The sequence below is a fragment of the Xiphias gladius genome, chromosome 21 (genome assembly GCF_016859285.1).
Source record: "Xiphias gladius isolate SHS-SW01 ecotype Sanya breed wild chromosome 21, ASM1685928v1, whole genome shotgun sequence".
Classification (NCBI taxonomy): Eukaryota; Metazoa; Chordata; class Actinopteri; order Istiophoriformes; family Xiphiidae; genus Xiphias; species Xiphias gladius.
The window spans coordinates 5,732,338-5,757,949 of NC_053420.1; the positions used below are offsets into that span (position 1 = coordinate 5,732,338).

General features: G+C 40.1%; 1 protein-coding gene across 6 annotated transcripts in view; it reads left to right on the top strand.

Moving 5' to 3' along the window:
• Window positions 1–24,386, top strand: part of arhgef3 (Rho guanine nucleotide exchange factor (GEF) 3) — a 46,162-nt gene extending 21,776 nt beyond the window's left edge. For 4 of the 6 annotated variants that reach the window (XM_040159791.1, XM_040159790.1, XM_040159792.1 and 1 more), the window contains 9 exons: window positions 12,524–12,631; window positions 14,046–14,300; window positions 15,393–15,455; window positions 15,575–15,671; window positions 17,724–17,800; window positions 17,972–18,229; window positions 18,816–18,986; window positions 19,511–19,700; window positions 20,211–24,386. In XM_040159791.1, the coding sequence (XP_040015725.1) occupies window positions 12,524–12,631; window positions 14,046–14,300; window positions 15,393–15,455; window positions 15,575–15,671; window positions 17,724–17,800; window positions 17,972–18,229; window positions 18,816–18,986; window positions 19,511–19,700; window positions 20,211–20,971 (1,980 nt within the window). In that variant the 3' untranslated portion in view covers window positions 20,972–24,386. Of the gene's footprint in view, window positions 1–7,320; window positions 7,611–12,523; window positions 12,632–14,045; window positions 14,301–15,392; window positions 15,456–15,574; window positions 15,672–17,723; window positions 17,801–17,971; window positions 18,230–18,815; window positions 18,987–19,510; window positions 19,706–20,210 lie in introns of those variants that run through there. The other 2 variants (XM_040159794.1, XM_040159795.1) reach the window with 2 other exon arrangements.
• The last annotated feature ends 1,226 nt before the right edge of the window (window positions 24,387–25,612 follow it).

Below are 25,612 nucleotides of genomic sequence, written 5' to 3' on the forward strand. Positions count from 1 at the left end.
TCTTTTTGTAGTCATTTTGTCTCTCGTCGTTTTGCATCCCTCTGCTGTTTTGGTTGTTTGATCTTTAGAGTTTTCATGATCTTTATAGTCATTTTGTATCGGTTTGTAGTCATTTTGCGTCTCTTTGGAGTCGTTTTGTGTCTCTTTGGAGTCGTTTGGAGTCTCTCTCTGGTCATTTTTAGTCTATCATTTGATTGACTGTCCAACAAGAAATGTTAAGTCACTTCAAACAGAGGCTTTGGACCAGGGGCCCAGGGGCCCACGGGGCCGTTCAGTTACCCTTCCAGGGTTATAATGTTCAGAGATGTGTGTGACTCAACTGGGCGATCATTTTGGAGAATGTAGCTTGTGCTGCTGTTGAACTGCATTACATTGTACAGAGAGGTGCTTCTGCTATGTAGCCTTCCCTCACGGATATAAATGGGGGGACAAAATATTAGATTAACTAAACACTGCAAGCTTCATGAAGGTCGGACTTATTGCACACTACACATTATGTGCATTCATTTTATTATACTAACAGCTGATTCTGGTCCCAGTCCGTACTTAGTCCTGACAGGGGAGAAAAGATCTTTAAAGGCAGCTCTTTCCTCCTGAATGTTGTGTTTTGATTTAAAAAAAACACAAAATGTAAAATTAACATTTACTCCACCATTTTAGCATTGGACTTCTATAACATTGTCAGACTCATGACGGCGTTTTTAAAAAAAAAAAAAGAGAGTCAAAATCCAGGCAGAAGAACCAGAGATTTCAAATGATTTTCATTCCATGTATTTGTCATCCTTGTCTAAACCGGGTGCCTACATTGCCCACAATGCAAAATTGAGTGCCGACAATATGGTCGGAGATTTGGGTGTATTATGGAGACTAATGTAATTTAATTAATCTTTACAGTTTACTCAGTTATTGACGGGTTGATCTATAATTTTTATAGAAAAATCTGGAAAGCGTGTCTCCAATGGCATTATTCAAATTATTATTTTGAGTAATTTGACAGTTGTCTCTTTGTCTAATTTTATATAGTCGTATGTTTAAGTAACTGTGATTTATTTTTGCTCTTTATTGAATTTTTCAAGGTTTTATACAAAACAAGTATCACAACATTTATACACACACATCAAAAAAAATACGTAGTGCGCCGTAGTACACAGAATACTTCTACCCTCTGAAACCCACCAACCCACTCATCCCGTCCCTGTTTCCCCAACAGGCTACTACGATACACAGTGGTGGAAAATAACTCAGTAAGTACTGTACTTAAGTACTTTGAGGTACTTGTACTTTACCAGTAGTGCTTTACCAGAGTATTTCCATTTTCTGCTACTTCATTCTTCTACTTCACTGCAATTCAGAGGCACATGTTGTACTTTTTATTCCGCTGCTATTTATTTTATAGTTTCGGTCACTTGTTACTTCGCGGATTCATAGTTTATTCATCTTAATAATACAAAACACATACAACGATTAAGTGTATTCGTTGTATGTGTGTTATTATTGGTTAAGATAAAATACACATTAATGCATTAATAATTATAATCCACTTGTATAATATATATTATTCTGAAATGGGCCATTCTACATAAGGAGTAGTTTTACCTACGGTACTTTAAGTATATTTTAATGCTAATACTTTTGTACTTTTACTACACAGTATTTCTAAACCATGGTATTGCTACTTTTACTTAAGAAAAATATCTGAGTACTTCTTCAACAGCTGACAGTACATTTAAGATGTGAAGTATTAAACCATAGGAATTACTGTATAAAAAGAAATATTTTTTACAACTCACTCACAGGACCTTTAAATACCGGCACTTAAGAGACACCATTAGTCACACCAATTTTTTATCCTACTGATCGATGAAAAATAACTAAAAAAATAAAGGGGGTCCAAATTTTCTTTAAATGATCAGATTTTCCGCTTATGGTAAATTAGATTTACTGTAGTTTAAAATGAAATATGACATATTTCAACCACCAGCCGTTTTTTTGGGATTTTTGAATTTCCAATTTATTACATTTTATTTTTTATTAAATTATGATTTTGATAAAAATCTTTTTTTTAAATAGTTTTTTATTATTACTTTTTCACAGTTTTTATTTCTCCCCTGCCTTGGTCTAAAATTGTCTGACTATTTACATTGAACAGTCTTATTTTCAGCTCCTCAATCATCCGTAAAGCCCTTTGAGTTGCACTAACCTGTACAAGAGGTGCCATAGAAATAACGGTTCATGAATTTCATTGATTAAATAGGACAAGAGGATGGGTTGACAGGCAGCTAAATGCAACAGCATTGTAAATATTTGTAGAACAGGCAGTAACTGTGATTTATGAACTGATTTTGGTTTTGCATTTAAGTAATGATAACAATAATAAGAAGAAACGGAAACAAAACCTTCTGAAATGTAGGAAAAGTGTAAGACAGAGTGCATGTACTTTGTTCGGCTCTGACTGTGGATTACTGTACATTTGGACCCTCAGGGGGCCTCGGTCCTCGTGTTGGACCCCTGTCTGTATTTTTAGCCCTATGCCAGCGGCCCGTTCCTTCCCGGGCGTTTCCCTCTCTGCTCAGTCTAACACAGGATGTCCACCCTCTTCGATACACTCCAGTTTGACAAACAGGCCCAAACAGACCATCGGTTTTATGTTGTTACAAACCAGCGCTGGCAGATAATGAACCAGGAATAAATTACACTCTATTGTTTCTCTGCCGTTACTCCCGGTGGCTCAGTGAGTCACATGCAGTCACATTGTGCTCTTACTGAAAATCCAGGACTTGGAGACCACTTAATCTGATTTAAAGGTCAGTAGATAGGACAGGGGTTCACATTTTGTACGAAAATATTCACTTAGGTGGAGCAACACTGAGTGGAGATGAATAAAATCGGTTCAAAGGTTAATTAATTACCTCCGCCAAGGAGGTTTGTCGGTCATTTGTCAGCAGGATTAAAGCAAAAAAGTAATGACGCGATTTGCACCATACGTGGAGGAGGGATGGGGCACGGTACAGGGAGGAACCCATTACATTTGGGGCAGATCCGGATCATTTACTATGAATTTGAATTTTTTTTCACCGAAGTCTGGTGTATGTAGTTTGACACTGGCGAAGGTCTGCGCTCTCTGAGTGCCCTTCTAGTTCACGATAAACAGTTGTTGGCATTCATACACATAAAAAGTTATATGTTGGCACAACTCATTCACAGGACCTCAGAATATTTTGCTTCCAATATCACTTCACTTTATTATTTAGTTATTTTTCTGGGGCATTTTTACGCCTGTATTCCAAAACTTGCAATATGAATATATATAATATATTATTAAAATATACCGGTAACTTCTCTGAAATGTAAATAGGGCTTCAACTAGCAATTCATTTCTTTATCGATTAATCTGCTGATTACTTTTTTGATTGAACGAGTAATCGTTTCGTCTATAAAACATTGAAAAAGGTGTCCAGATGTTCACAGTTTCTCCCTGGGTCATAGGTGACATCATCAGATGTCTTGTTTTGTCTGACCAAAAGTCCAAAACCCCAAAATATTCAGTTTCCAAAGGTATAAAACAGAGAAGAGCAGCGGACCTTCACATTGGACAAGCTGGACAGTGTTTGGCATTATTGCTTAAAAAATGATGGAAACTAGGAATGGATTATAAGAATGGTTGCTGATTTCATTTTTGACTAATCGATCAATCAACTAATCATTGCAACTCTATTTAAGGAGTCCTGCTGTTTTTTTAGAGATGTAACTTAGTCACTGTGGAGGTTTTCTGTTTGGCACCAGAGTGGTCACTGACTTTTTCACTGGTTAATTAAAACCTGCTGAGCCCCTCAGGGTCACATGGTGGATTAACGGTTATTGATTTGATTTGAACTGCGTGGGAAGACACTTTAATTCGGAAGCGAAGAGGGCTACGATGTGTTTCTTCTCTGGAAACAAAAAGACTTCTGTTTGGTGGTGTTTCTCACTTTTCAGCACTTTTTCTGAATGCTTGCGCGTGTTTCGTTTAAACTTGGTGAGGATGTTTTCTAAGCTTGCTCGTATTTTGTCCACTCGCGTGTGTTTTAAGCTGCGGCGCGTTGAGCTCCCAGGGCCGCCGTAGGCTTGGCATCAAAACTGTCAACTTTGACACATATAGTGTGACACAAAACCGTGCAGAAGCATGCAAGAATTTCTGTTTTCAAAATAAAGATTTGAGTAAAATCCCAATCTACCTTTGTATGTTGATTGAAACACTCATAACAATAATCTTACCTCATTTTTTAAAATATTTTTCTTCACCAGTATTAAAGAAGGAGAATCCACACTTCCATTTACATCCATTCATATTTTATAACTCAACAGACATGACTCTATTGTGCGGGCAGTCGAGACGCGGTCGAGATGAAACGAGGCAGGTTTTTCTGCGTCCGTACAGACAGTTGAGTCTCTTCCTGGAGCAGTAGATGACTCGTGTTGACTCGTGTTGTCTCTGGGCGTCCACAACCCACTGTCCCATTTACAGACAATGGAGCTGAGTCAGAGGGGCAGCTATTGTCAGCTGAACCTGAGGTGTGTTTCATGTCAAGTCAGAGGTCAGAGCTGATGCTCTGACTCAAAGCTGTCAAAGGAAACCATGAAAACGTTTCTAAAAATGAAACAATATTCAATGTTTTCATCACTTAAAGCACATTGCATTGTCTCACATTCGTTCTCTGGAGACTCAACTTAACCTTAACCGTGACCACTTATGGCTGCAACTTATTCTTATTTTCATTATCAATCAATGTGTTGTAATTTCCCAGGTCCCAAGCTGACACCTTCATATGTCCTTAGTTGCCCAGCCATCAGTCCAAAACCCCAAAATATTCAGTTTGAGAAGATGGAACCAGAAAATGATTCGAGATTTGGCTCGAAAAATCGCTGATTGTTTCAGCTCTATAACCAGTACTTGCCTAACCCCAACTCTTACCATGACGCTAACCTGAACCAGCAGCCAAGTTTTAACCCTAGAATGTATTGTTTTTGTCCCCCGATGGGAGCCGAGTCCCCACAGTGTTGCTCTGTAAACATGCACATGAACCCCACCCCATAAGTAATACAAGTGCACACACAAACACACACAGTAATTGACTTGAAAAAACTACTGGAAAACCAGGGCAGAGCTCTGGCTGCCTGCAGGCTACTCTCTCTCCCTCTCTCCGTAATAATTACAGCTCGGACTGACATTGACCGATGATGGACTGAGCGGTGAAGCCCCAGCACCACCAGTAGCTCCAGTACCAGCTCCAGTAGCAGTGATGGTCACGATATTGTGTACTGTGTAATTTTGAGGTACTTGTGCTTCATCTGAGTTTTCTTTTTGTCGCTGCTTTGTGCATTTCACTGATTTCGCTTGTAAATCTTTTGATGCGATTTGAATATGATTCATTATGGTAAAAATATGATATCAAACCCAAAAGTAGTAAAAGCAGCTGGACCAACTACAACGCAGAAGAGGTGTTATGAACTAAAACCTGCTGACTTGTACCCACTGGTTGATATTTTAAAAAACGGCTCAAGAAATGTATTGTTAATTTTTTTTAAAAGTTCAGTAATTACCTAAAACATCTGGGCACTGTGGCGTTTAGCAAACGTTACTCAAACAGGAGGAAATAGGGGAAAATTTTTAGCAGCGGATTAATGCACTTTTTTTTTTTTTTTTTTTTGCTCTAAAAGGTATTTCCAGCAGCAGGATGGTGTGTGTGTGGGGGACTGAGTTAAAATAAACTACAGTTTGTGTATGTTCAGGGTAATGAAGGGACAGGTCTTCCAGTATAACGGTGTGACTCACTGATGTGTTTTAATAGTTTTTGTGCAACAATGGAGCTCCTTGGCAAAGAGGAGTGAGATATATCAGGCTTTGGATACAAACACAATCAGGGGTAAAATTGTGCTGGAGCACCACTGTACCACGGCGTTGCTTAATCTCACGCTTTTGGCTTGAAACTTTCTCTTTCAGACACTGTCTAACTCTGACCAAAGAAATGTAAGATGTAGGTTCCTTTTCGTTGATCTTATTAAATATCTGTGGCCAATCAGGCAGCAGCAGGATCCACACGTGTGTCTCCAAGCATAAATTGCGCACGGTTCCCTCTCATTAATTAATTAACTATTCGGATGTGATCCTGAAGTAGCCTTGTTAACCTAAAAGCCTTTCTGCACAGCAAACAGGTGAGGTGTTGCACACAGGTTCACACTTTACACAGTGAAACGGGAGCTGGGAACAAAGCAGGACGAGTCTGGCACCGTCAAAGCTGTCGCTGCGTTTTTATTTTCCGCAAAAGTCCAAATTTAGTTTCCTGCGGTGTATCTCGGTATTTTCTCTGGCGTGTCAGGTCGATTATTACGGGGTTGGTTTTTTTTGTGTTTTTCTGCTTAAATGGTTTAATATTTGCAGTTGTGGAAACCTGCAAGCATGGAACTTATCTAATCACTTAAGTAAATGAATAAAGCAACAGATCGTATGTATAATAATGAACGCAACCAAGGTTATGTTGTAAATTACTGTAGATACTGTAGTTGCCTCAGTGCAAAGATGTGTCCAGCAAAGTCAGCCTATATATTTGGGCTGTGGGATTACTGTCTTTTGGGACTTCACAGTGCTCCATGGAGGTGAACTTTATTTTCCCTCAAATTCATTTAAACGGTTGCTTCAACCAAATGACAAATGAATAAATAAGTAGATTAAATAAAACCCTAAAAATGAAAATGTCCCCTCCCTAGTTGTATCTGGCCAATTTTCATGGTCAGATCTAATATGTAATATCTGTCTCTGATATTTCACAAATACAGCACAGGTAAGCAGAATTTAGTTTGTGCTACAGCATTTACAAAATGACATTTAAAAAACTTCAACAGCAACGTCTCTTTGCAGAGACAATGCTACTCTGGTCAATCCACATCCACAATACTCGTTAGTCGGATCAATTCGTTGTTGGTTTGGGTCTTTTCATGGGATTAGTTAACAACAAAAATAAAAGAAACCTTATATAAATCTTGTTCTTTGTGCCAAAGCTCAGAATGCTTCAATCACTGATGGAAGAAAAAAGCAAGAGACAAAACAATTAAAAAAAAAAAAAAAAAAAAGAAGGTGGGGGGGAAAAGGGAGAAAGAGAGGAAGGAAGTAAAGTGGGTGAGTGTGTGAGCGAGCCAGCTAATAAGTGAGTCAGAGAGAGAGAGAGAAAGCATCAGCAAGCTGTGCGTTTAAAAACAGAGGGAGAGTCGGAGGGAGGGGGGACGACCATCACTGAGAGAGAAAGCTTCAACAGGGATTTGACAAAGAAGTCAGACAGAAAACAGAGGAATAAGGGATCCAGAGCTCCAGATTGGTTTAAAGTGCAGATCTCTCTGAACTCTGTTAGGACCAAACTTTTCCTGGACTCTTTCATCTGAGCGCTGCTGCCACCGGGCTTGACCTGAAGATCCAAAACAACCCTCTGAAAGCTCCGCTCTTTCTGGACACTGCTGGTACAGAGCTGGATCCAGATCCTCTGCTCTTGTCAATCCTCTGACAGCACAAGGCATTTTCAGGACACTACCAGAGCCGGGTTTTCAGGAAACTTTGCAAGCTTGATCCAGACACTTAACCGGTATTCATCCTTTGTTTAATCTGACTTAACTTCTCAGCTTGTATCAGGAGCTTTCTGGATACTGGAAAAGCACTAAAGACTCTATCATGATGCTCTATCAGACCTTTCTGGAAACTTAATTTAATCATTTTTGGGCCCTCTAAAGTTACTGAATTCTTTCTGGACTGTCTATAGATACCAGATGCTTTCTGAACACAGAACCAGAACCTGGCTCTCTCCAGACTCTCTGAATTCCTAGTGGATTCCTTATTAGTATCACTCATATTTCTAACAGAAACTAATCCCCCTTTGGACACTCGCTCTGTCATTATCACACTTTCTCTTGGCGCCGTACAATTTCTCTAGACACTTTCTTTGCTCTGTTGTTTCCGTACTCTTACTGGATGCTCTTAACAAAACCAGATTCCCTCTAGATCCTGTATTGGATTTAAGTCCTATATGTCAGACTATCAGCAGGCTCCTCACCAACCTCGTCTGAACATTGACACCTGGATGCTCTACCACCACCAATCTCTTCCTGGACGTTCTACCAGTTTTCAAATATTTCTGGACGCTCTGTTGGTACTGGGGAAGGTCCGCATCTTGTACTGGGCTTCGGTGTGAGCAGCATGGTGGCGGGGCAGAGCCCCCTCTGCCTGCTGGTGCAGCGGTTTAACTCTGGTTGCTCTGTAGAGATCAGCAAAGGGAACAGCAACATGGGGAAAGAGGTGGAGGTAAGACAGGACATACCCTCTATGGAACTGCAGCCTGATTGAATTCAGCTACTTTAGTTTGGGGGCGAACATTAAAATGTGCCTCAGTTCTCTTGAATACATCTAATAAATCTCAGCACTCTGATCTAATTTGATATAATCTCATTGGATCTAATCTGGCCTAATATCTAATCTAATCTGCTGTAGGGTAAAGGCTTTATTTAGACTATGAAAACATGGATACTTTTCATCTAATTTCTGCTTTCATTCTCCATCGTTTCCCTATTACCCACAATAATTTTTTGATTATAAAAACATTTTCTCTCGAGAACATATCAGTTTGGAAAATTCCTGTAGTATGTTGTTGTGTGGTGAGTTTTGTTAAACTTCCATAGTGTTACTTTAGGATTTTGCACGGTGATATTTTACATTGTTTTGATAGTTTCGCCAATGTTCCATCTACTGCCTCAAATCCTTGACCTCCTCGCAATCAGTTAGTTTGGTGATATACTGCAGAAGCTGTAAGGGTCATTTCACCCAAATCCCGTCAGCACTATTGGCCTCTAGCCATGCAGGCAGTTTTTGTTTTTTATCTGCTGAGAGATTTCTGCCACCAAACTGAAACAGTGGAGGTGAAGGGAATTTGGTTTGTGGTGCTTAAAGATAGAAATCAGTGCACTTGAACAGTCAATAGAAACGTCTGGGAAATATTTTCTACTGAGGAAGCATATTATAAAAGTATGTAGGGTGGTTTGTTGTGTTAGTTTTCAGTACACCAGCTTTCTAATGCCAGTGATGTCTTTCATAACCACTACCAAAGACTATGTATGTATATGGCAGCAATAGAGTTTCTCTCAAGTGTTTCTTATACAGAAGGTCACTTGACTGTTTTGTGACTTCAACACCAGGGGTGGTTGTAAAAAAAAGGATTCTGCTCAAAACGGCCTGGTCTGTCTACTAACACTGCTTTTTGTCCCCTGTTTTCTCCAGCTTGAACAAAAAATATTGAAGTGGCAGGCCTCACACTTTGATATGTAAGAATAACTGAGGGAACCTCATGTTGTTTTTCGTTTTTTAGATTCCTCATGTTTTCCCTCAGGCTTCAGCCGTCTTCTCGGCTCTGTTCTCCACTCTGTTCGTCCATCAGTCATACACTGTCCTCTGTTCAGGTTTAATTTTTTTCCTCTAATGCCTCTTCTGTCAGATCTCTGAATTGCTGGAAACTTTCAAACAGGTCTGGTGCTGTGCTCACTGACAGTTGTTTCTCTGGCTGGAAAAACAACCGAGCCAACGTAGCCAAAACAAGCATGGATGAGATGAATGAACCTTACAGAAATAACTCTTAAATCAACATATTTCTCTGATAGACGTCACAAACATTACGTTACCTGCTCCTAGCAACCCCTACCATAACTTCTTTGCGGACTGAAGTCACTGCCGACTGCTGAGAGCAAAATAACCCATCAACACAACATGAACATGATGTCAGACTGCATGATGAAATGAAATAAAATGGCGAGTCAGATCATTAGCCTACCGCTTTTTCAACACAGGATCCCAAAGTGGCTATAGTTGATATTTTTTATAATAGTAATGCATCAAATGACAATTTGAAAACAATATGACTGTGAGAGAGGGTCGGTCATAGTGATGAACCTACAGAGAATTATCACCTGAATCTGCAGCTCCCCTCCGGTTTACGGAGCTTTCACAGAGTTTCACTCTCGCTGCTCTCATAGCGTCGTTCAGCCGTTTACAGAGAAAAAGCTCTAAAAACCCACTGTGCCCAGAACCAAACAGCAGACAGACATAGTTAGAGACCAGCTGGTGAACATGGTGGAGCATTTAGCAGCAAAAGAGACAGATATTTCCTTCTGGTAGCGGTGGAGACCAAAAACAAAGCTAAAAGAGAGTGAATATAATGTTGCTTAATGTGTAAAGCAACAACTGTTTGCTAACAGTATAAAAGATGATAATATGTAGATGTTGTTGCGTTTCCATTGCTCCTAAGTGGCAAAAAAAAATCAGTTATTGCAGGTTTAACAAAACTTAATGTTATAATAATGACACAATGTTGTCATGAGTTCTGCTCTATTTTCCTAGAGCAAAATTGTAGGGTTGCCACTGATGATAATTTTCATTATCAAATCATCTGCTGATTATTTTTTCAATTAACCGATTAATCATTTGGACAGCAAAAGAAAACAATAAACCCTGGGTTTAAAGGTAAAATATGAGATTTTGATGTGTGCTGTCACAGGAGTTACTTTGGGGATTCAAACTCTTGACCTGAGAGTCAGGTAGCCTGCTGTAAACCTGCTGTAATTAGATAACCGGTCTATTGTTTACCAACTGCACTGAATCGATCTTTGTCACACTCAATCAACTGAAGCGCCACACACAAGGAAACCCATTACAACATGTCCAATGGAAACTTCTCAAGTATAGAGTAAAAAACAGATGATGTATTATCCTCACTGAACCCTAAAGTCTTTTAAAACAACAGTTACATCTTTAACAAATACAACAGTATCATCTGCTAAATGAGAGAGAGCACACTCTCTTTAATTACATATAGTCTAACTCGTCAGACCTCCATCAACAACTTTAAACACTACTGAGTCACAGCTTTAAATTGTCAGTCTCCTCCACGAGATTAGACCAAACTCTCATGGTTTAGTTGAAAACTGTGGAAAATCTGTTGTCAGATTTGGGACATGAACTTGAAGCAGAAGGTTAAACTCCTTTTTTTTTTTAATCTGGAGCGAATGAGGAATTTAAAAAAAAAAGAAGAAAAAAAGAAAACTGTCCATCAGAGGTCGATTTATTTTTGGTAGACTGGTTCCTGACTGTGAGTGCTGATGGAAACAAAGTTTGATGGTTCCTGTATTTCAGTAGGTCAGTTGACTGTGGGCTGCAGGGCAGATTGAAGATATACAAACACACACACACACACGCACACGCACACACGCACACACACACACACATCAACACATTGATTTATTGTAAGTCTGTATCCAGGACAAGCAGCTTGGTGGCATTTTCCCACACAGAGACAGATCCTGTGTTGTGTGAGTGTGTGCGCCCTTGTGTGTGTGTGTGTGTGTGTGTGTGTGTGTGTGTGTGTGTGTGTGTGTGTGTGTGTGTGTGTGTGTGTGTGTGTGTGTGTGTGTGTGTGTGAGAGAGAGAGAGTTTGGCAGAGAGGGAAAGACTTTGAGTCACAATATTGTTTAACATGTAGAATATCAAAATACAGAGTCAGCTTTCCCGCAAACTACTAGAGCGTATACACAAACACTAACTTCGGACTACACATCAGTGTTGAGACTGACTGGACAATTTCTTGCCAAAACATTTTTGGCAATTAGTCAATCAGTCCACAGACGGAAAATCCATCGAAAACAGTTTTCATAATCAGTTAACTGTATGATTTTATTGTATGATTAGTTTACCAAGCAAAGACTCCAAAGAATTCTCTGGTCGCAGCTTCTCCAATCTGAGGATTTACAGCTTTTCTGTTTCATATCACTCTAAAGCGAATATGGGGTGACTGTGACAGTCAGTTTCAGTGATTTTAAAAAAAATATTTTTTATAATGTCTTTGTCCTTTAAAGTCATGTTGTTTGTTGATGTTTTGTTTTTGACGACAATTCTCAGGTAATTGTCTTGTGTTGTGGGACCTCCTCAAATTACTTTAAGAACGATCGCCATGTTCCACAATTTCTGACATTTTATAGATTAAATGAGTCCTAAGTGCACTATAAAAGTGAGCTACCTGATTTTTTTTTTTTTTTGTTTGTTTATTTTTTTATCTTTGACCCCAGCCTGCACTGACCTTCACAAGCTCTGCCAATGGCTGCAGGCTGCTGGTTGTATGGTGAAGAAGGACCAGAAATGAATCCTGTATTTGCAGAATGTTTGGATCTTTTAAAGGGGTGGTCTTGACGTAAATTACTGTCTGCCACAGTGGCTCTTTTGATTAAGTGTGTTCATAAATTCCCGGAATAAACAAAACGAAATATTAGCATGACAGCGTTCAGATGTTGTTATCATCATTAGCGGTGTGGCCTGGAGGTTTGTTTGAAAGTCACTGAGCAGGAAGTGGACTCATCGTCTAGACTTCGGTCCTCGTGTGGACTTTGTGCCGCCACACAAGGCATCACAGGAATCTTGTTTTCGTGTGATAATGTGAACCACGTTAAAATCTGTTTTCTCCTACAGGAGCCCAGCACCAAGCGCAGTAAACCTGTATCCAGGGTGACGTCTCTGGCCAGCCTGCTGCCACCTGTCAAGACCGCACCGCTGAAGAGGATCGGTCAGACGCTGCAGGTGAACCACTCGTCAGATGCCTCCACCTGTTTTTTGCCGTATCCAGAAGTATTTTTCCCCTTTCCTGTTTTCCCTTTTCTGTTAATTATTTTAATGATATCCTCAACGTCACTAAAGACAGAAACACAAGACTTTCCCAAATAATATTATAAACCCATAGTTTTATAGTAAATGCTTCAATACCCATAAGCCTTGGCTGTAGTTGCCATGGAGAAGAATCTAATCAGAAAGGCAGCAAATTCAAGTTTCATATTTCATCATTGAATTTGTGTCCAAAATTCAGAGCCAAAGTCGCTGAATTCATCCAAAATTTATCAAGAATTCAGAAGTAAATTGATTTAAGCTGAAAATTGTAAAATCAGTTTTTTCAGCACCTTAATCTTTAGCTCCAACCTGCCATTAATGTTTGTATTTTTCTCACTGAAATGTATCTTGAGAGTCGTAATTAACTTTTCCCCTGAAGTTTTTATGTGCACAGGTTTGTACTGTCCGTTTTTTTTTGTTTGTTTGTTTGTTTTTTAATCAAAGACCCAAATATTATATATATATAATATAACACAGTTGCTGATCTTTTGCACTGATGATTCAACCAAGAGAGTTTCATGCCAAAAAAAAAAGCTGAAGTGCAGAAACGGCTGTCCTTTCAATTAAAAAAAAAAAAAAAAAACATGACTCGGTGCCCTATAGGGTGCACTGTAATGAAGAAACAGTGAAGAACATGAGATACTGTACCCTATAGGATGCCCTTACTGTGGAGTATACTGGCCATTATGGTAGAAATGAATGTATCATTCATGTAGGCTGACCATAAAGAGAATCAAGCGGCCTTAAAACATTTTGTAGATGTAGTTGACATTATTCCATTCGGTAGATTTTTGTACAGTATTACTCACTAGTTTGCTCAGCCACACCCTCTTTAGATTGTTCTATTGTCTCAGCTGCATCAGTTGAGGGATCGTTTTCCAAACCGAAGCCGATCAAGCCCCAGCTCAGAAAACAGATGTGGAGAATCTCCTGCTGTTGTCCGCCGAGAGGGACGTCCCAACAGGCCATAACGCGCTCACTAACTAATTCACAAACTCAAGGCCAAAAGAAGGATTCTCCTTTGATTTCACCAGAGCCTTGCCTCGACAACTTTTTAACACAGACGCGTTGTATTTGTACTGTATTCTGAATCTGTGTTAACCTTGAGTGGGAATGTAGCCCTTTTACCAAACACGCATTGTTGTTCTCTGCTGATGGGGGCCCACTGAATGAATCAGGGGCCCTTCATGTTGTTTCGCTCCTTCCCTCAGCCAGCCTGAGTTTGCCACTAGCACATATCTGAAATAAATATCGATATTGTTTTATAGACACTTTTGTGTTTTTAAAAAAAAAAAAAAAATCTGGTTTAACCTTCTCTCTGTCTCTGCAGCGCTCCATCAGTTTTCGTAATGAGAGTCGGACAGAGAGAGCGGCTCCTCCTCCTCCTCTTTCCTCCTCCTCGACGATGAAGACACGTGTTATCTCAGCAAACGTCTCCAACTCCTCCTCCATGACTGCGACGCGGGGCTCCACCGCGACAGCCCAAGCCACCAAGCGCCGGGACAGCAAGCTTTGGAGCGAGACGTTCGACGTCCGACTGGGGGCTACACAACCTCTGAGCCCAAAAGAGATAAAACGACAAGAGGTGAGAAACGCACTCGTGCTGCACCGAATGATTCGTTTTTAATTTTTCTGTCATCACAATTAATAACACACACGCACGCACACACACACACACACACACACACACACACAGCGAGGAGCACAACAGTGTGAGTTCAATTCATGTCCAAATTTAAACATCACACACAAGGTTTTCAGCTGCTTTCAGCTCCATCAATGAAACGTGTCATTTAAAAAATAATAGCGTGTTTACAAAACAACATTAAAATCAACATTACCAGAATCTTATTAGAATGTTTTTGTTTTTATTTTAGTTTTTACAAAACAAAATATTTACTTTCAATGGATAAAGAAATATACAAGAGAAATAAAATGACAACGACTCTCCATTTTACACTGCTAGGTCTGCCATCATTAATGTTTGCCCAATTAATAAACTTAAGGTTGTTCTGTGTATTTATCCTTACGTACAACACTCTGCGTTCGGTCCCTAAGGGGTTATTTCAATAAATACAGCTGAATTCACAACCATGGAACCAGGAAACAGTTATCAGCTTCGACCCACATTTTCAAGAACTTCAAATCTCCAATTTAGAATTTTCTAATGCGGATCATAGAAGCTGAAATTCACTTCCCAGTAATTTTGTAAACTTATCCCCAGATGTTTAACGAATATGTTAGGAAATTCATTACTGTCAGCTTTTAGTACCCTTCTATTCTGAATGATGTTGAAGATTCTGGTTTTCACAGATGAGCACATGAATGTTGACTGTACATATTTTGCTCCTGAAATGTAATGTTGCTATGATGATGAAATCTGATAAGATTTCAATAAGCCCTTTGGCTTTTTGGCTCTGCCTGCACATCTCTTGAGATTGTATGAATATTACATCGTGTTTTTAACTTACCATAATTTTTTTTTTATCTTCCTTTAGATATTGTGCAAACAAACAAACAAACACTTCAGAATAGCAAATTTAATGTTCTTTCAACATTATCAAAACTCAGCAAACTCAAACCTTGTCCACCTCTTAAGACTTATAGATAACCCAAACTAATTTCTAAACCAATCCACAGTTGTCTTTTTCATTAAACTCACACTCTTTCCCTGCAGGCTATATTTGAGTTGGCTCAGGGCGAGCAAGACTTGGTGGAGGATCTTAAGTTGGCTAAGAAGGTAAACAGAAACCTTTATTTTTTTTTTCCCTGAAGAACTGACTATTCTCCTACATTTATTCTACAGTACCGGTGTTTTCTGAGTATTCTCACACGTAGATGTTTGCTTGTGTACTGCAGGCCTACCACGACCCAATGCTGAAGCTATCAATCATGACTGAGCAGGAACTGAACCAGATCTTTGGTACTCTGGACTCGCTGATACCCCTGCATGAGGGTAGGTCAGAGCATACCAACTTTAGCCCTCTTAAGTTTATGAATTCCCGAATCAATGAAATCCACTCATTGTTTACTAGTTACAGAAGAGGATTTTATGGAGATCTTAATCTAAAAGATTTTTCTCCAGGTCATGATAACATTGACGGTAAACTACTGATCTCTATTCATGAATACAGTGTGAAACCGCTATCTTGCATTTTCAGCCTCTCATTGGAAAAGGGAATTGTTCCTCTTGAATTAAAAATATCCACGATTATTCCCAGTTATAAAGATGATGACCCAGCCGTCTTCAACAATTATCTCCATTTTGCCTGCTATATAAAAAAAACTTGAAAAGCTTGTCTACCAAAAATTAAAATAACATCTTAATAAGCACAATATTATATATACACATCAGTATGAGTTTAGAAAGAGATACTCAACATGTACTGTATGGCACTTAGACATCTGATTAATGCAATATACAAAGCTAGAGATAGAAAGAAAAACAACAGTTGTTTTTTTTAGATTTTTCAAAGGCATTTGACACAGTCAATCACCATATTCTTCTTCGAAAGCTTTCTTTTCTTGGAGTAAAAAAAACAATGCACTGCCCTGGTTCAGTAGCTACCTTAAAGATTAACAGCATTTTTTATCCTATAATGGAACCAGTTCTTTTTTTCTTTCGATACGCTACCTTGTACCACAGGGCTCAGTTCCTGGGCCCTTGTCATTTTTCATATATAATCAATGACTGCTCCAATGTCTAGGACAAGCTGTCAAAAATTTTATTTGCAGATGACACAAGTGTCTTCTATTCGTATAAAGACAGCATCATTTAGGTGCCTATTGTTACACTAGGCAAGATACATCACTTGATCAGCACTGAGGTAGCCACTATGTTATATTATTCTCTGGTTTACCTGTATATTAGTCATTATAATATTGCTTTGGCTAGTATTCATCAGACCAAAGCTCAGCCCATAAACCGTCTTCAGAAAGGAGCTCCAAAAAAACCTCAAGTCTGTACTTAGCATAAGGTTTGGTACACAGGCACGCAATCAGGAACATGCAAACAAAACCAGAGTGCTTGGCAAAGGCGAGGTCAAAAGACAAGAACCGAGTCAGGGAAATTGCTGGAAGACTTCCTACGGAAAACGAAGATGAACCTGGCACAGAGGGAAGGAAGCACATAGGGAAGAGACTAAATACACTCTGAGAGAGGGAGACAATGAGACACAGGTGCAAGGCATTAGGGGCGGGGCAGACAATCACAGTGAGGGTAGGAAGTTGGGATCTAAAACGGGAGGAAAAAAAGGATAATAAACACAAAATAAAACAGGAAATGCAACATGAAAACACGGGACAAAGAAAATGTGATGGAAATTCCTGTATTTGTCATAAGAGAGCAACAGCAAAATTTGTCTTTGCGGTAATTTATCAAATCATTCGCAAATGGGCTTCACAAATATCAGAGAGTATGGTCTCTGCAGCATTCAGCAAAAAGCATAGATGTGTGTGCCACATATCTATGCTCTATGCATATAAATATCTATGGTGATTGTGTAGAAGTGAATGAGAAACCCCCCAAAACATCTCTCTGCACATATTAAGTTAACACATCTATTTCAAACTGCAGAGGTGCTGGAGCCAAGGAGAATGAATAAGTTCTCACTAACTGAACTTTAACCTGAGGAATAGTGAGAGTCTAACAAAAAAGGAGAGGTAGTCCACACACTGAATAAACTCCCAAAAATGTATTTGTGCAAGATTTAAATTTAAAATTTGTTTCAAACAACATTTAGAGAGAGGCTTCTTTTATAAATGGAGAAAAAATGTTTTAGAGGAAAACATTTACACTTCATCATAAAAAATCAAACAGAACCTAGCCCTGTTGGTGACTTTGGGAGACGCTCATGCACTGCAGCTGTCGTAACTGCCTCTTTAGCTCAGGATGCCAACTAAAAAACTTAAGTGTTACCATCGCGTCCCCTTCAATGTGCCCGTGCTGCTCTGGGTCCTGACCTCTTTACATTTTTTCATAATTTCAAAACTGTCTGTCTCTCCTCAGACCTGCTGAGTCGCCTCAGAGATGTCAGAAAACCTGACGGGTCCACAGAACATGTGGGGCACATCCTGACTGACTGGGTGAGTGAAGGCTTTTCGTCACATAATAAACCAAACTGAGTGTCTTACTACACTCCGCATGATTCAGATGTCATTTTTTCTCAAGTTCACCCATCAAAGTCTCATTTTTCACATCTTTCCGTGCCACCTACGATCTGCAGTAACCAGGTCTCTGTCTTTGTGTCCCTGCAGCTGCCCTGTCTCTCCTCCTACACGCCATATTGCAGTAACCAGGTGAAGGCCAAAGCCTTGTTGGACCAGAAGAAGCAGGATCGCCGGGTCCAGGACTTCTTGCAGCGCTGCCTCCAGTCGCCCTTTAGCAGGAAGTTGGACCTGTGGAACTTCCTGGACATTCCCCGCAGCCGACTGGTGAAATACCCACTGCTGCTCAGGGAGATCGTGAAGCACACACCCAACGACCACCCGGACCGGCAGCACCTGGACGAGGCGGTGAGGAAAACCAACTTTAAGATACTGCACACCTTTATCCTACATGTCTGGTTCAACCCACTGTCAGACTGAAGCAGGAGGAAATAAAATTCATTTCTTAACACCAATCGAGGTTGTCTTTGAAAATTTAGAGACGACCGGGGCAGTTTTGTCGCCAAGCTTACTACAACAATCTGTTTCCCAAAGACACACGGATGAACTTTGCCAGAAACGTCAGGAAGAATCTTGAACATTAGAAAATAACCTCTAAAAGCCACAAAAAAAAACTTGGTGTGAAAACTGAAAAAAGAGGACTAAATTTGAAGAAGTCAGGAGTAACCCTGAAATTTTGGGAAAAACCTTGAAAATTGGGCATTTCCTTTATTTTGTACATTAAAAACAAACTAAATCAGCAACAGGTTGTTGTTGGTTCTCAATGAAAACAGCAACAGAGAGCAGAGAAAGTGAGCCGCAGGCAACATTCAGCTGTGGGAAGGGGTTAATTCCCTGGACCGCAGTCATTAGTTTACACTAAATGAAGAGAAAACAGATCATATGAGATAAAATGCGGCTGGATGGGGTTACATTTTTCCTGTTTGCTCTACAGATGCTGATGGTTCAGAGTGTGGTGGCAGACATCAACAGGCGGACGGGGGAGTCAGAGTGTCAGTACTACAAGGACCGTCTGTTGTACACAGAAGATGGCCAGAGGGATGAACTCATTGACCGCTCCAGGACCCTAAGCTGCCATGGAGAACTGAAGAACAACAGAGGACTTGTTAGTAGATTGCAAAAAATTGTATATGCCCTTTCTCTTTTATCCATACATTTTCTACCCTCTTTCCTCCGTACATCACAAATTCTCTCTGTATACTGTTTTATAAAGTCCCTTAATCCAAAGGTTTCACATTGTGGTTTGGACTGAGTGGAGGCCACTCTGACGTAAAAAGCAAGACATTGCTTTGTCTGAATTGTTCACAATCTCTTATAGTTAACAAATTCATTATCAACAGGTCTGATTCAAATTGATGAGTTGCAAGTCAAGTATAAAGTGGATTTATTTGCATTTGGAGGGAAACTTGAGTACAAGTCAAAAACTAGAAATTAAATATTGAGTGTATGCTGAACTCATTCAATAATTTTCTTCTGTGTTTTTTTTAATGGTAATTTACTTAGTTAATATGTGAAGAAATGAGAAAAGCAAAAAGAAGATAAAATCAGATGAGATGTATGATGAAATACTGCTTTGTAAATAATAAATCAACGTCTGCTTTCTCATTCTACCTCTCTCTCTGTTTCCAGAAGCTTCACGTCTTTCTGTTCCAGGACGTCCTGGTCATCACCAGGTCCGTCTCGCTGAACGACCAGCCAGTCAGTTACCAGCTGTGCCGCCAGCCAATCCCCATCCGGCAGCTGGACCTGGAGGACCTATTGGATGGAGAGATGAGAGTGGGCGGGTCCATCAGAGGGGCCTTCAGCAACAACGAGCGGAGTTAGTACTTCCCATATACCACAGATACAACAAACACAGAAGCATTTCAATTTGTCATTCTACAAAAGTAAATAAGGATCCATTCACAAGCATTCATTTGTTTTGTTTTTTTCTTTTTTCTGTTGTAAAACAATTGCTGTATCCCTGTTTCATACTATATACTAATACTGTAAAGTACACTGTATGGCCAAAAAGAAATTTAGGGTGTTTTCATATTAGATGCGATTGCTTCATACCATGCCTGAGTACGATTGCCACCCCTCCACCCCGCTAGTATTGTTGCTCCGTACCAGAGTACACTTGTGTGTCTGCACACTCCGATACAATAGGTGGCGGTATGCAACTAGTTGGTTTGCGATCTGCCAATAAAACACTAACGTTCTGGGTGAAAATGAAGTACAGATTCAGTTTGATAGAATTCAACATGAAAACTTGAAATTAGAAAATACAAATTTAAAACTTGAACATAATAACCACCCATGTCTCACACTGTCTCTCTCCTCCTTACAGCAAAGAACTTCTTCCGGGTTTCGTACCGTACTGGAGGTCAGCTGCAGAGCCACTCCTTCCAGGCCAGTGACGCCTTCAACAAACAGCAATGGATCAACTGCATCAGACAAGCCAAGATAGCCGCAGCACTGACTGGAGATCAGCCACCACAGACAGGACAGTGTCTGGAGACAGGGCTGGGTGGACAGATAGAGCCATTTGGCGGGACAGCACTGAGTTCACGAGGTGATTCAGGGATTGAAGATGAAAAAGGAATGTGGGGGGAGATGGAGACGGGGCTGGGTTTGGAAGGAAAGGAATGTCTGAGTGGAGGTAAAGACCTAAGTTTAGGTAAAGAGGCTGGGGTGGGTTTAACTCGAGAGACAATGACGGGTAGGGAGATGGAGACAGGTTTGGCTGTGGAAGGTGGGACAGGTTTTGAGTCAGATGACGTAACAGGGATGGACAGCGAGACGAGGCTGTCGATCAGTGAGCAAGAGGAGGGTGAGATGAAGACAGGGCAGGGGCTCTGTGACGAGACGGGGGCAGAGCCGGGAGCCAGAGCAGACTGGGAGATGGCTGGAGGTGGAGGAGATGGAGAGACTCTCAGCGGAGGTGGTGATGATGTTCCCACCTCCCTCCTCTCCCCTGCTTCTCCCACTCAAGAGGAGGAGGATGTGATAGATGGGGAGCAGAGTGGTGCTAAGGACGAGGAAGACCCTGGCAAGGACACCATCGAGGTTGACTTACTGGAGGGCGAGGAGCTGACCCTCAGGTGCTGATACTGGGACCAGACAAAAGGAGGACACGCTGAAAGACTGGCACTGCAGACAGTCAAATCGAGGATCTGAGGATGGCGTCAGTGACAACAATCGGACAAACTTGTTAAGACACATTAACCAGCGTGTTCTACAAAACTGTAGGTGCTGTATCCTGACTGCTGGTAACCACGGTAACCACATTGTTCTCCAGTGCCAAAGCAACTGTCACCCCCCCGCACCCTGGAACACTGGCCCCATGTACTGTAGCTGTACCAACCGCATGGATGCTATTAGGAGAACTGAACAACCAAAAGTTGTTCACAAGGCACATACTGCGAAAAACTTTTTCAGGCTTCCCCAGGCTTTCCTTTGCAACTCCCCTCTGACTCCCCACACACATGAACAGCACAAAAAATGCTTACTGATACGGCTCCTCAAGACTTTTAACGTTCATCGGACAGAATTGCTCAAATTCTGATAATACAAAGGCTGAAGCTGGAGTGTTTGTGATGCTCAGAAAAATGTGTTTATGGTTTTACTGCCTTTTTAAATGATGCATATGTATGGGGGGGGAGTATTTTGGGGCCAGCTTACATGGCCTGCAGTTCCAAATGTGGCCACAGTGCCAAAAATCGCCTCACAGCCTGTTCTTTGGGGCTTGACCTTTAGTTATATTACTGTGACTACTGCTGTATCCCACATCAGTGGCACCATGTTACTGTGGTAATGACACTTCACCAGATTAGAGGGTGCAAGAGTGAAAGTTATCCTGGCTTGTTTTATCCCAGTTTACTTTATCCTGAATTTATTTCTTCATGGCTAACATTACCTAACATTTTGCACTAGACCTGCCTTTGGACAAACTCTGTTTTGCTGCCTAACGTCTTCAACTTTGCATTAGGCCGTCACCTCGTAATTAATTCCACAACTGTCAGCTGTTTGGGCTGTTCAAGTTTCCCAGTGGAGTTTGTGACCACTACCGGCACCAAGAACAGTTTGTTTGTATCTTCTGCTCTGTACTAGCATGCACACAAGGATGTACTGTACATGCACGAGCATGCGTATTATGCAAAACACATTCCTGCTGATGGTTTCAAGTTATTCCACTGATAGGTGATGACGGTAACAAGACCCAGGAAAAGTAGCAACATGCCGGCAAAAAGGGGAAGAATACTGCTTACTCATGTAAACATGGACATAAATAATACATTTCAAAATATTTTAAAAATTGGCTTTGTAAATGTTTTAAAAGGAAGGAAATGCATTCAACACATTTGTTAGGCCTCAAGAGTATGGTGAGAAACAAGAAAATGTAACTTGTTTGTTTACAAGAAGACTCCACAGGGCACCTTTAAAAAACACTGCCAATTGTTTTAAATTAACAAGCAGAAAAGACACATCCTTTGTGAATTTATGCTGTTTGCTAATTCAACACAGTACTATTTTCAGAAAAACTCTGCCACAGTTCTGTTGATGGCAGAAAACATTCTCAGGTAATACACTCAAAAAGTTAATGACATGTGAGCCAATCACAAGACTCCGATTCAAGTCAAGTCGATGGATGGCAATAAGTGATGTAAATTTGATCACTTTTTGCATTTAAAAACACTATCAGTGAATTGTCATCGATCATGCTTGCAGCTATAAGTACCACTCAATGCCCCTTACATCTCTTTTGTAGAGATTTGGTTAATGCACAGAGGTAAAAAAAAAGAGCCACATCAGTCGGGGTAAAATTTTTTCAGGTCAGTTAAACGAATACTTTCTCCTCAGCAAATTCCCCAAACTTGTTCTGTTTCTAAAACTCATGTCTTTAAATCACTTGTAATGTCTGGAAACACTGGAGAAGAGACAGCTGTTTACCCATTTCTCATGGAATATCAAAATTACAAGTTACTTATTATTAGCCAATCTATCAGTCTAAATTCACAAATATTTGTAGATATATGAATTTTAGTGTCAATTCACCAAGAACCAGTCAGACGATGGCCCAAACAAACACAGCCTCCTATGAATAATGTTCATGTGTAACTGCTCTGCATCAGAAAATATATTTTTTGGGAAAAGTAATGCAGGTGACTATTTTATCTAACCATGACCATGATCTTTCTGTAAATGAGCTTTAATTGCCTGTTGCCTCGACATGCATTGATAAATATTTTTGATATTAGCATTAAATAAAATGTGCAATGTGAAAGAGTGTAAGTGCTAAGGAATTTGAAGCCACTGAAGTTTTCAGCCTCTTTTAGCTCCTAGTTTTGGTTTCCCGGCACACATACTTTATGGTTCAGTTTTAGTGTTTCCAGCTGCAGCAGGCAGCTGTTTTCAGGAAAAAAGCTCTTATACACCCACTGTAAACTACCTTACCAGCACCAAACGACAGGCAGGCAAATTGGGTAACTTGCTGCTGAAGAAGGTGGAGACCAAACCAAAGCAAAAAGATGGGTAAATATGAGGATCAATAAGATGATCTTATTGCTCTGTGTATGCTGAATTTGCAAGTTTATCAGTTGTCTGTTAACTCAGTAGTGATAGCAAAATGAAAAAGTCTGATGGGGTTGGCTGAGTAACTATCAGCTTGTTTGATGTTTCTCCATGTAGCGGGTGAAAATTGATTAATGCAGTGTAAACACGTAACACGTTACGCAGGAACACTGCTGAAAATAAAAACTGTTGGCGGTGAATATTTTGTAGACATGTACTATATAAATGTTCTTGAAGCCAAACCTTTGGCTATCGGCGCAATATGACTTTTCCCTCAAATCATAGTTTGCTAATATGAAATACTTGTTTATGAATAGAATTTTAGCACATAATCTACTTAGAGTATTCCAAATAATCTTCAGTGGATTTTCAGTTTTGTCCATCTATCCCTACTGTTTGTTCACAATACTCTGTAAAACTGACACAGCTTGCAGCTGCTGTAGGTGTTACTACAAAGCTGTTGCAGGTGTTTTGTCATGGCAATCAGAGAAGTCCTGAAGGAGAAGCCTGTTGTGCAAGTACTGTTTGTACTATATGTAAAGAATGTAAATGAAGTCTGTCTGTATATGAATGTAGGAACAAAGCCAAGCATGTCTGTTTGTTATATATGTGCTTATACATTACACGTGAAATATGACTTACAATGTCAAGACAATCAGTTTGATATTATAAAGTACCATTGTCAGGAGAGTTGTGATGATGATGATGATGATGATTAAGATGATGATGATAGATTAAGGCTACCAAAGCGTTTAGGCTACCGGTTATTTGCACATCTCAGAGAGGACTTAAGATACCCCAGATAAAACGTGTGCACACTGACAGTTTCCTTTGATTCCCACTGAGTAAAAACTAAAAAGGTAATATTTTTTGAGGTATCAGCTAATGTGTGGATTGTCACAAGACCAAGGCATCAATAAATTGTTTTAAAAGAGGCCTGTCACTGAGTGGATGGTTAGTGGTGGTTGCAAAGACAATGTTGCAATATTGCCATGAAGACAAAATGAACACTTGAAAAGCTTTTGTCTTTTAAAACAAGTGCACACAAGTGCAATTAACAGTTATAAACATACAGCCCTAAGATATTAATGTGGATTTTGAAAAGGCGAGGACCTGAAAGTGAACCCTGAGGAATACCTCTATTGTTGATAAAAACACCAGTGTGCACAGAGAACTATGACACATTGTAATATGTTTTTCAAGCGCTGTCTTGACCGGCCACAGGTACTGTTAATAAGGCCAGTTTCTCTGAAGAAGAAGAAGAAATGTAAGAAAGTGTTTAACCAGGTCTGAAAACAGATTGCCAGTAATTTAAAACGCAGCGTTTGGCGAGATACAACATTAGCTGTGCATCGTATTAAGGAATCGAGCATGTTTGCATCGCAAATGGAAAGTGGGTGGTAACAGCTGCCATTATCTAAGGATATAGAGCAAAATAGAGATAATATAGAGCAGGATGCAGCCATTAGCTTCTTAGAACGATCCAGTTAGCACCAGCTAACTGAAACTACATTTACTTGTTAACAACCAGCCATCAACTATCAAAGTCAATGAGGTACAAATACATCATCAGGTAATGGGAGGCACTAATGGTATACACCTTATTGTATGCTAGCGCTGTGCTTTAATTTTCACTTGATAAAGGCAATTGTCATCACCCCAATAAGCATGGTCCTATTGACCTGTTGAGGGGCCCTCGGGCAAAAAATTGTTTCTCGACTTTATCCTGAATTACAGAGAATACAGAAAACTACACACTGTTAACTGGTTCTGACGGACTCCAAAAAGGCTGTGGTCCAATGAAATCTCATTCCTGTTAGGGCTTGAGTTACTTGGACCAATACACTACCTCCTGCCTATCAGGCAGTTTGTCAGGTTTTTCCAGGCTTTACGCATTGTAGTGGTGCACCAGGGTGAGCAGGAATGGATACCTTCCCCAGGGAGAGAATAGTCAGGGAAACAAGGCTATACCTAAAAGTAGTTAGGTTACATCTTCTTTTATATGGCAGGCACTGAGGGGAGGGATGCACTCCTTCCATCCTAACAGCAATCTACACATGGTAAACAATTTTCAATCCAAAACATTTCATTGGTTCAAAATAAAAAGCATCTCAAAGCACTGTAATTGCTCATACAATACACGCATACAAAGTGATGCAACTAAACGTCATCACATGC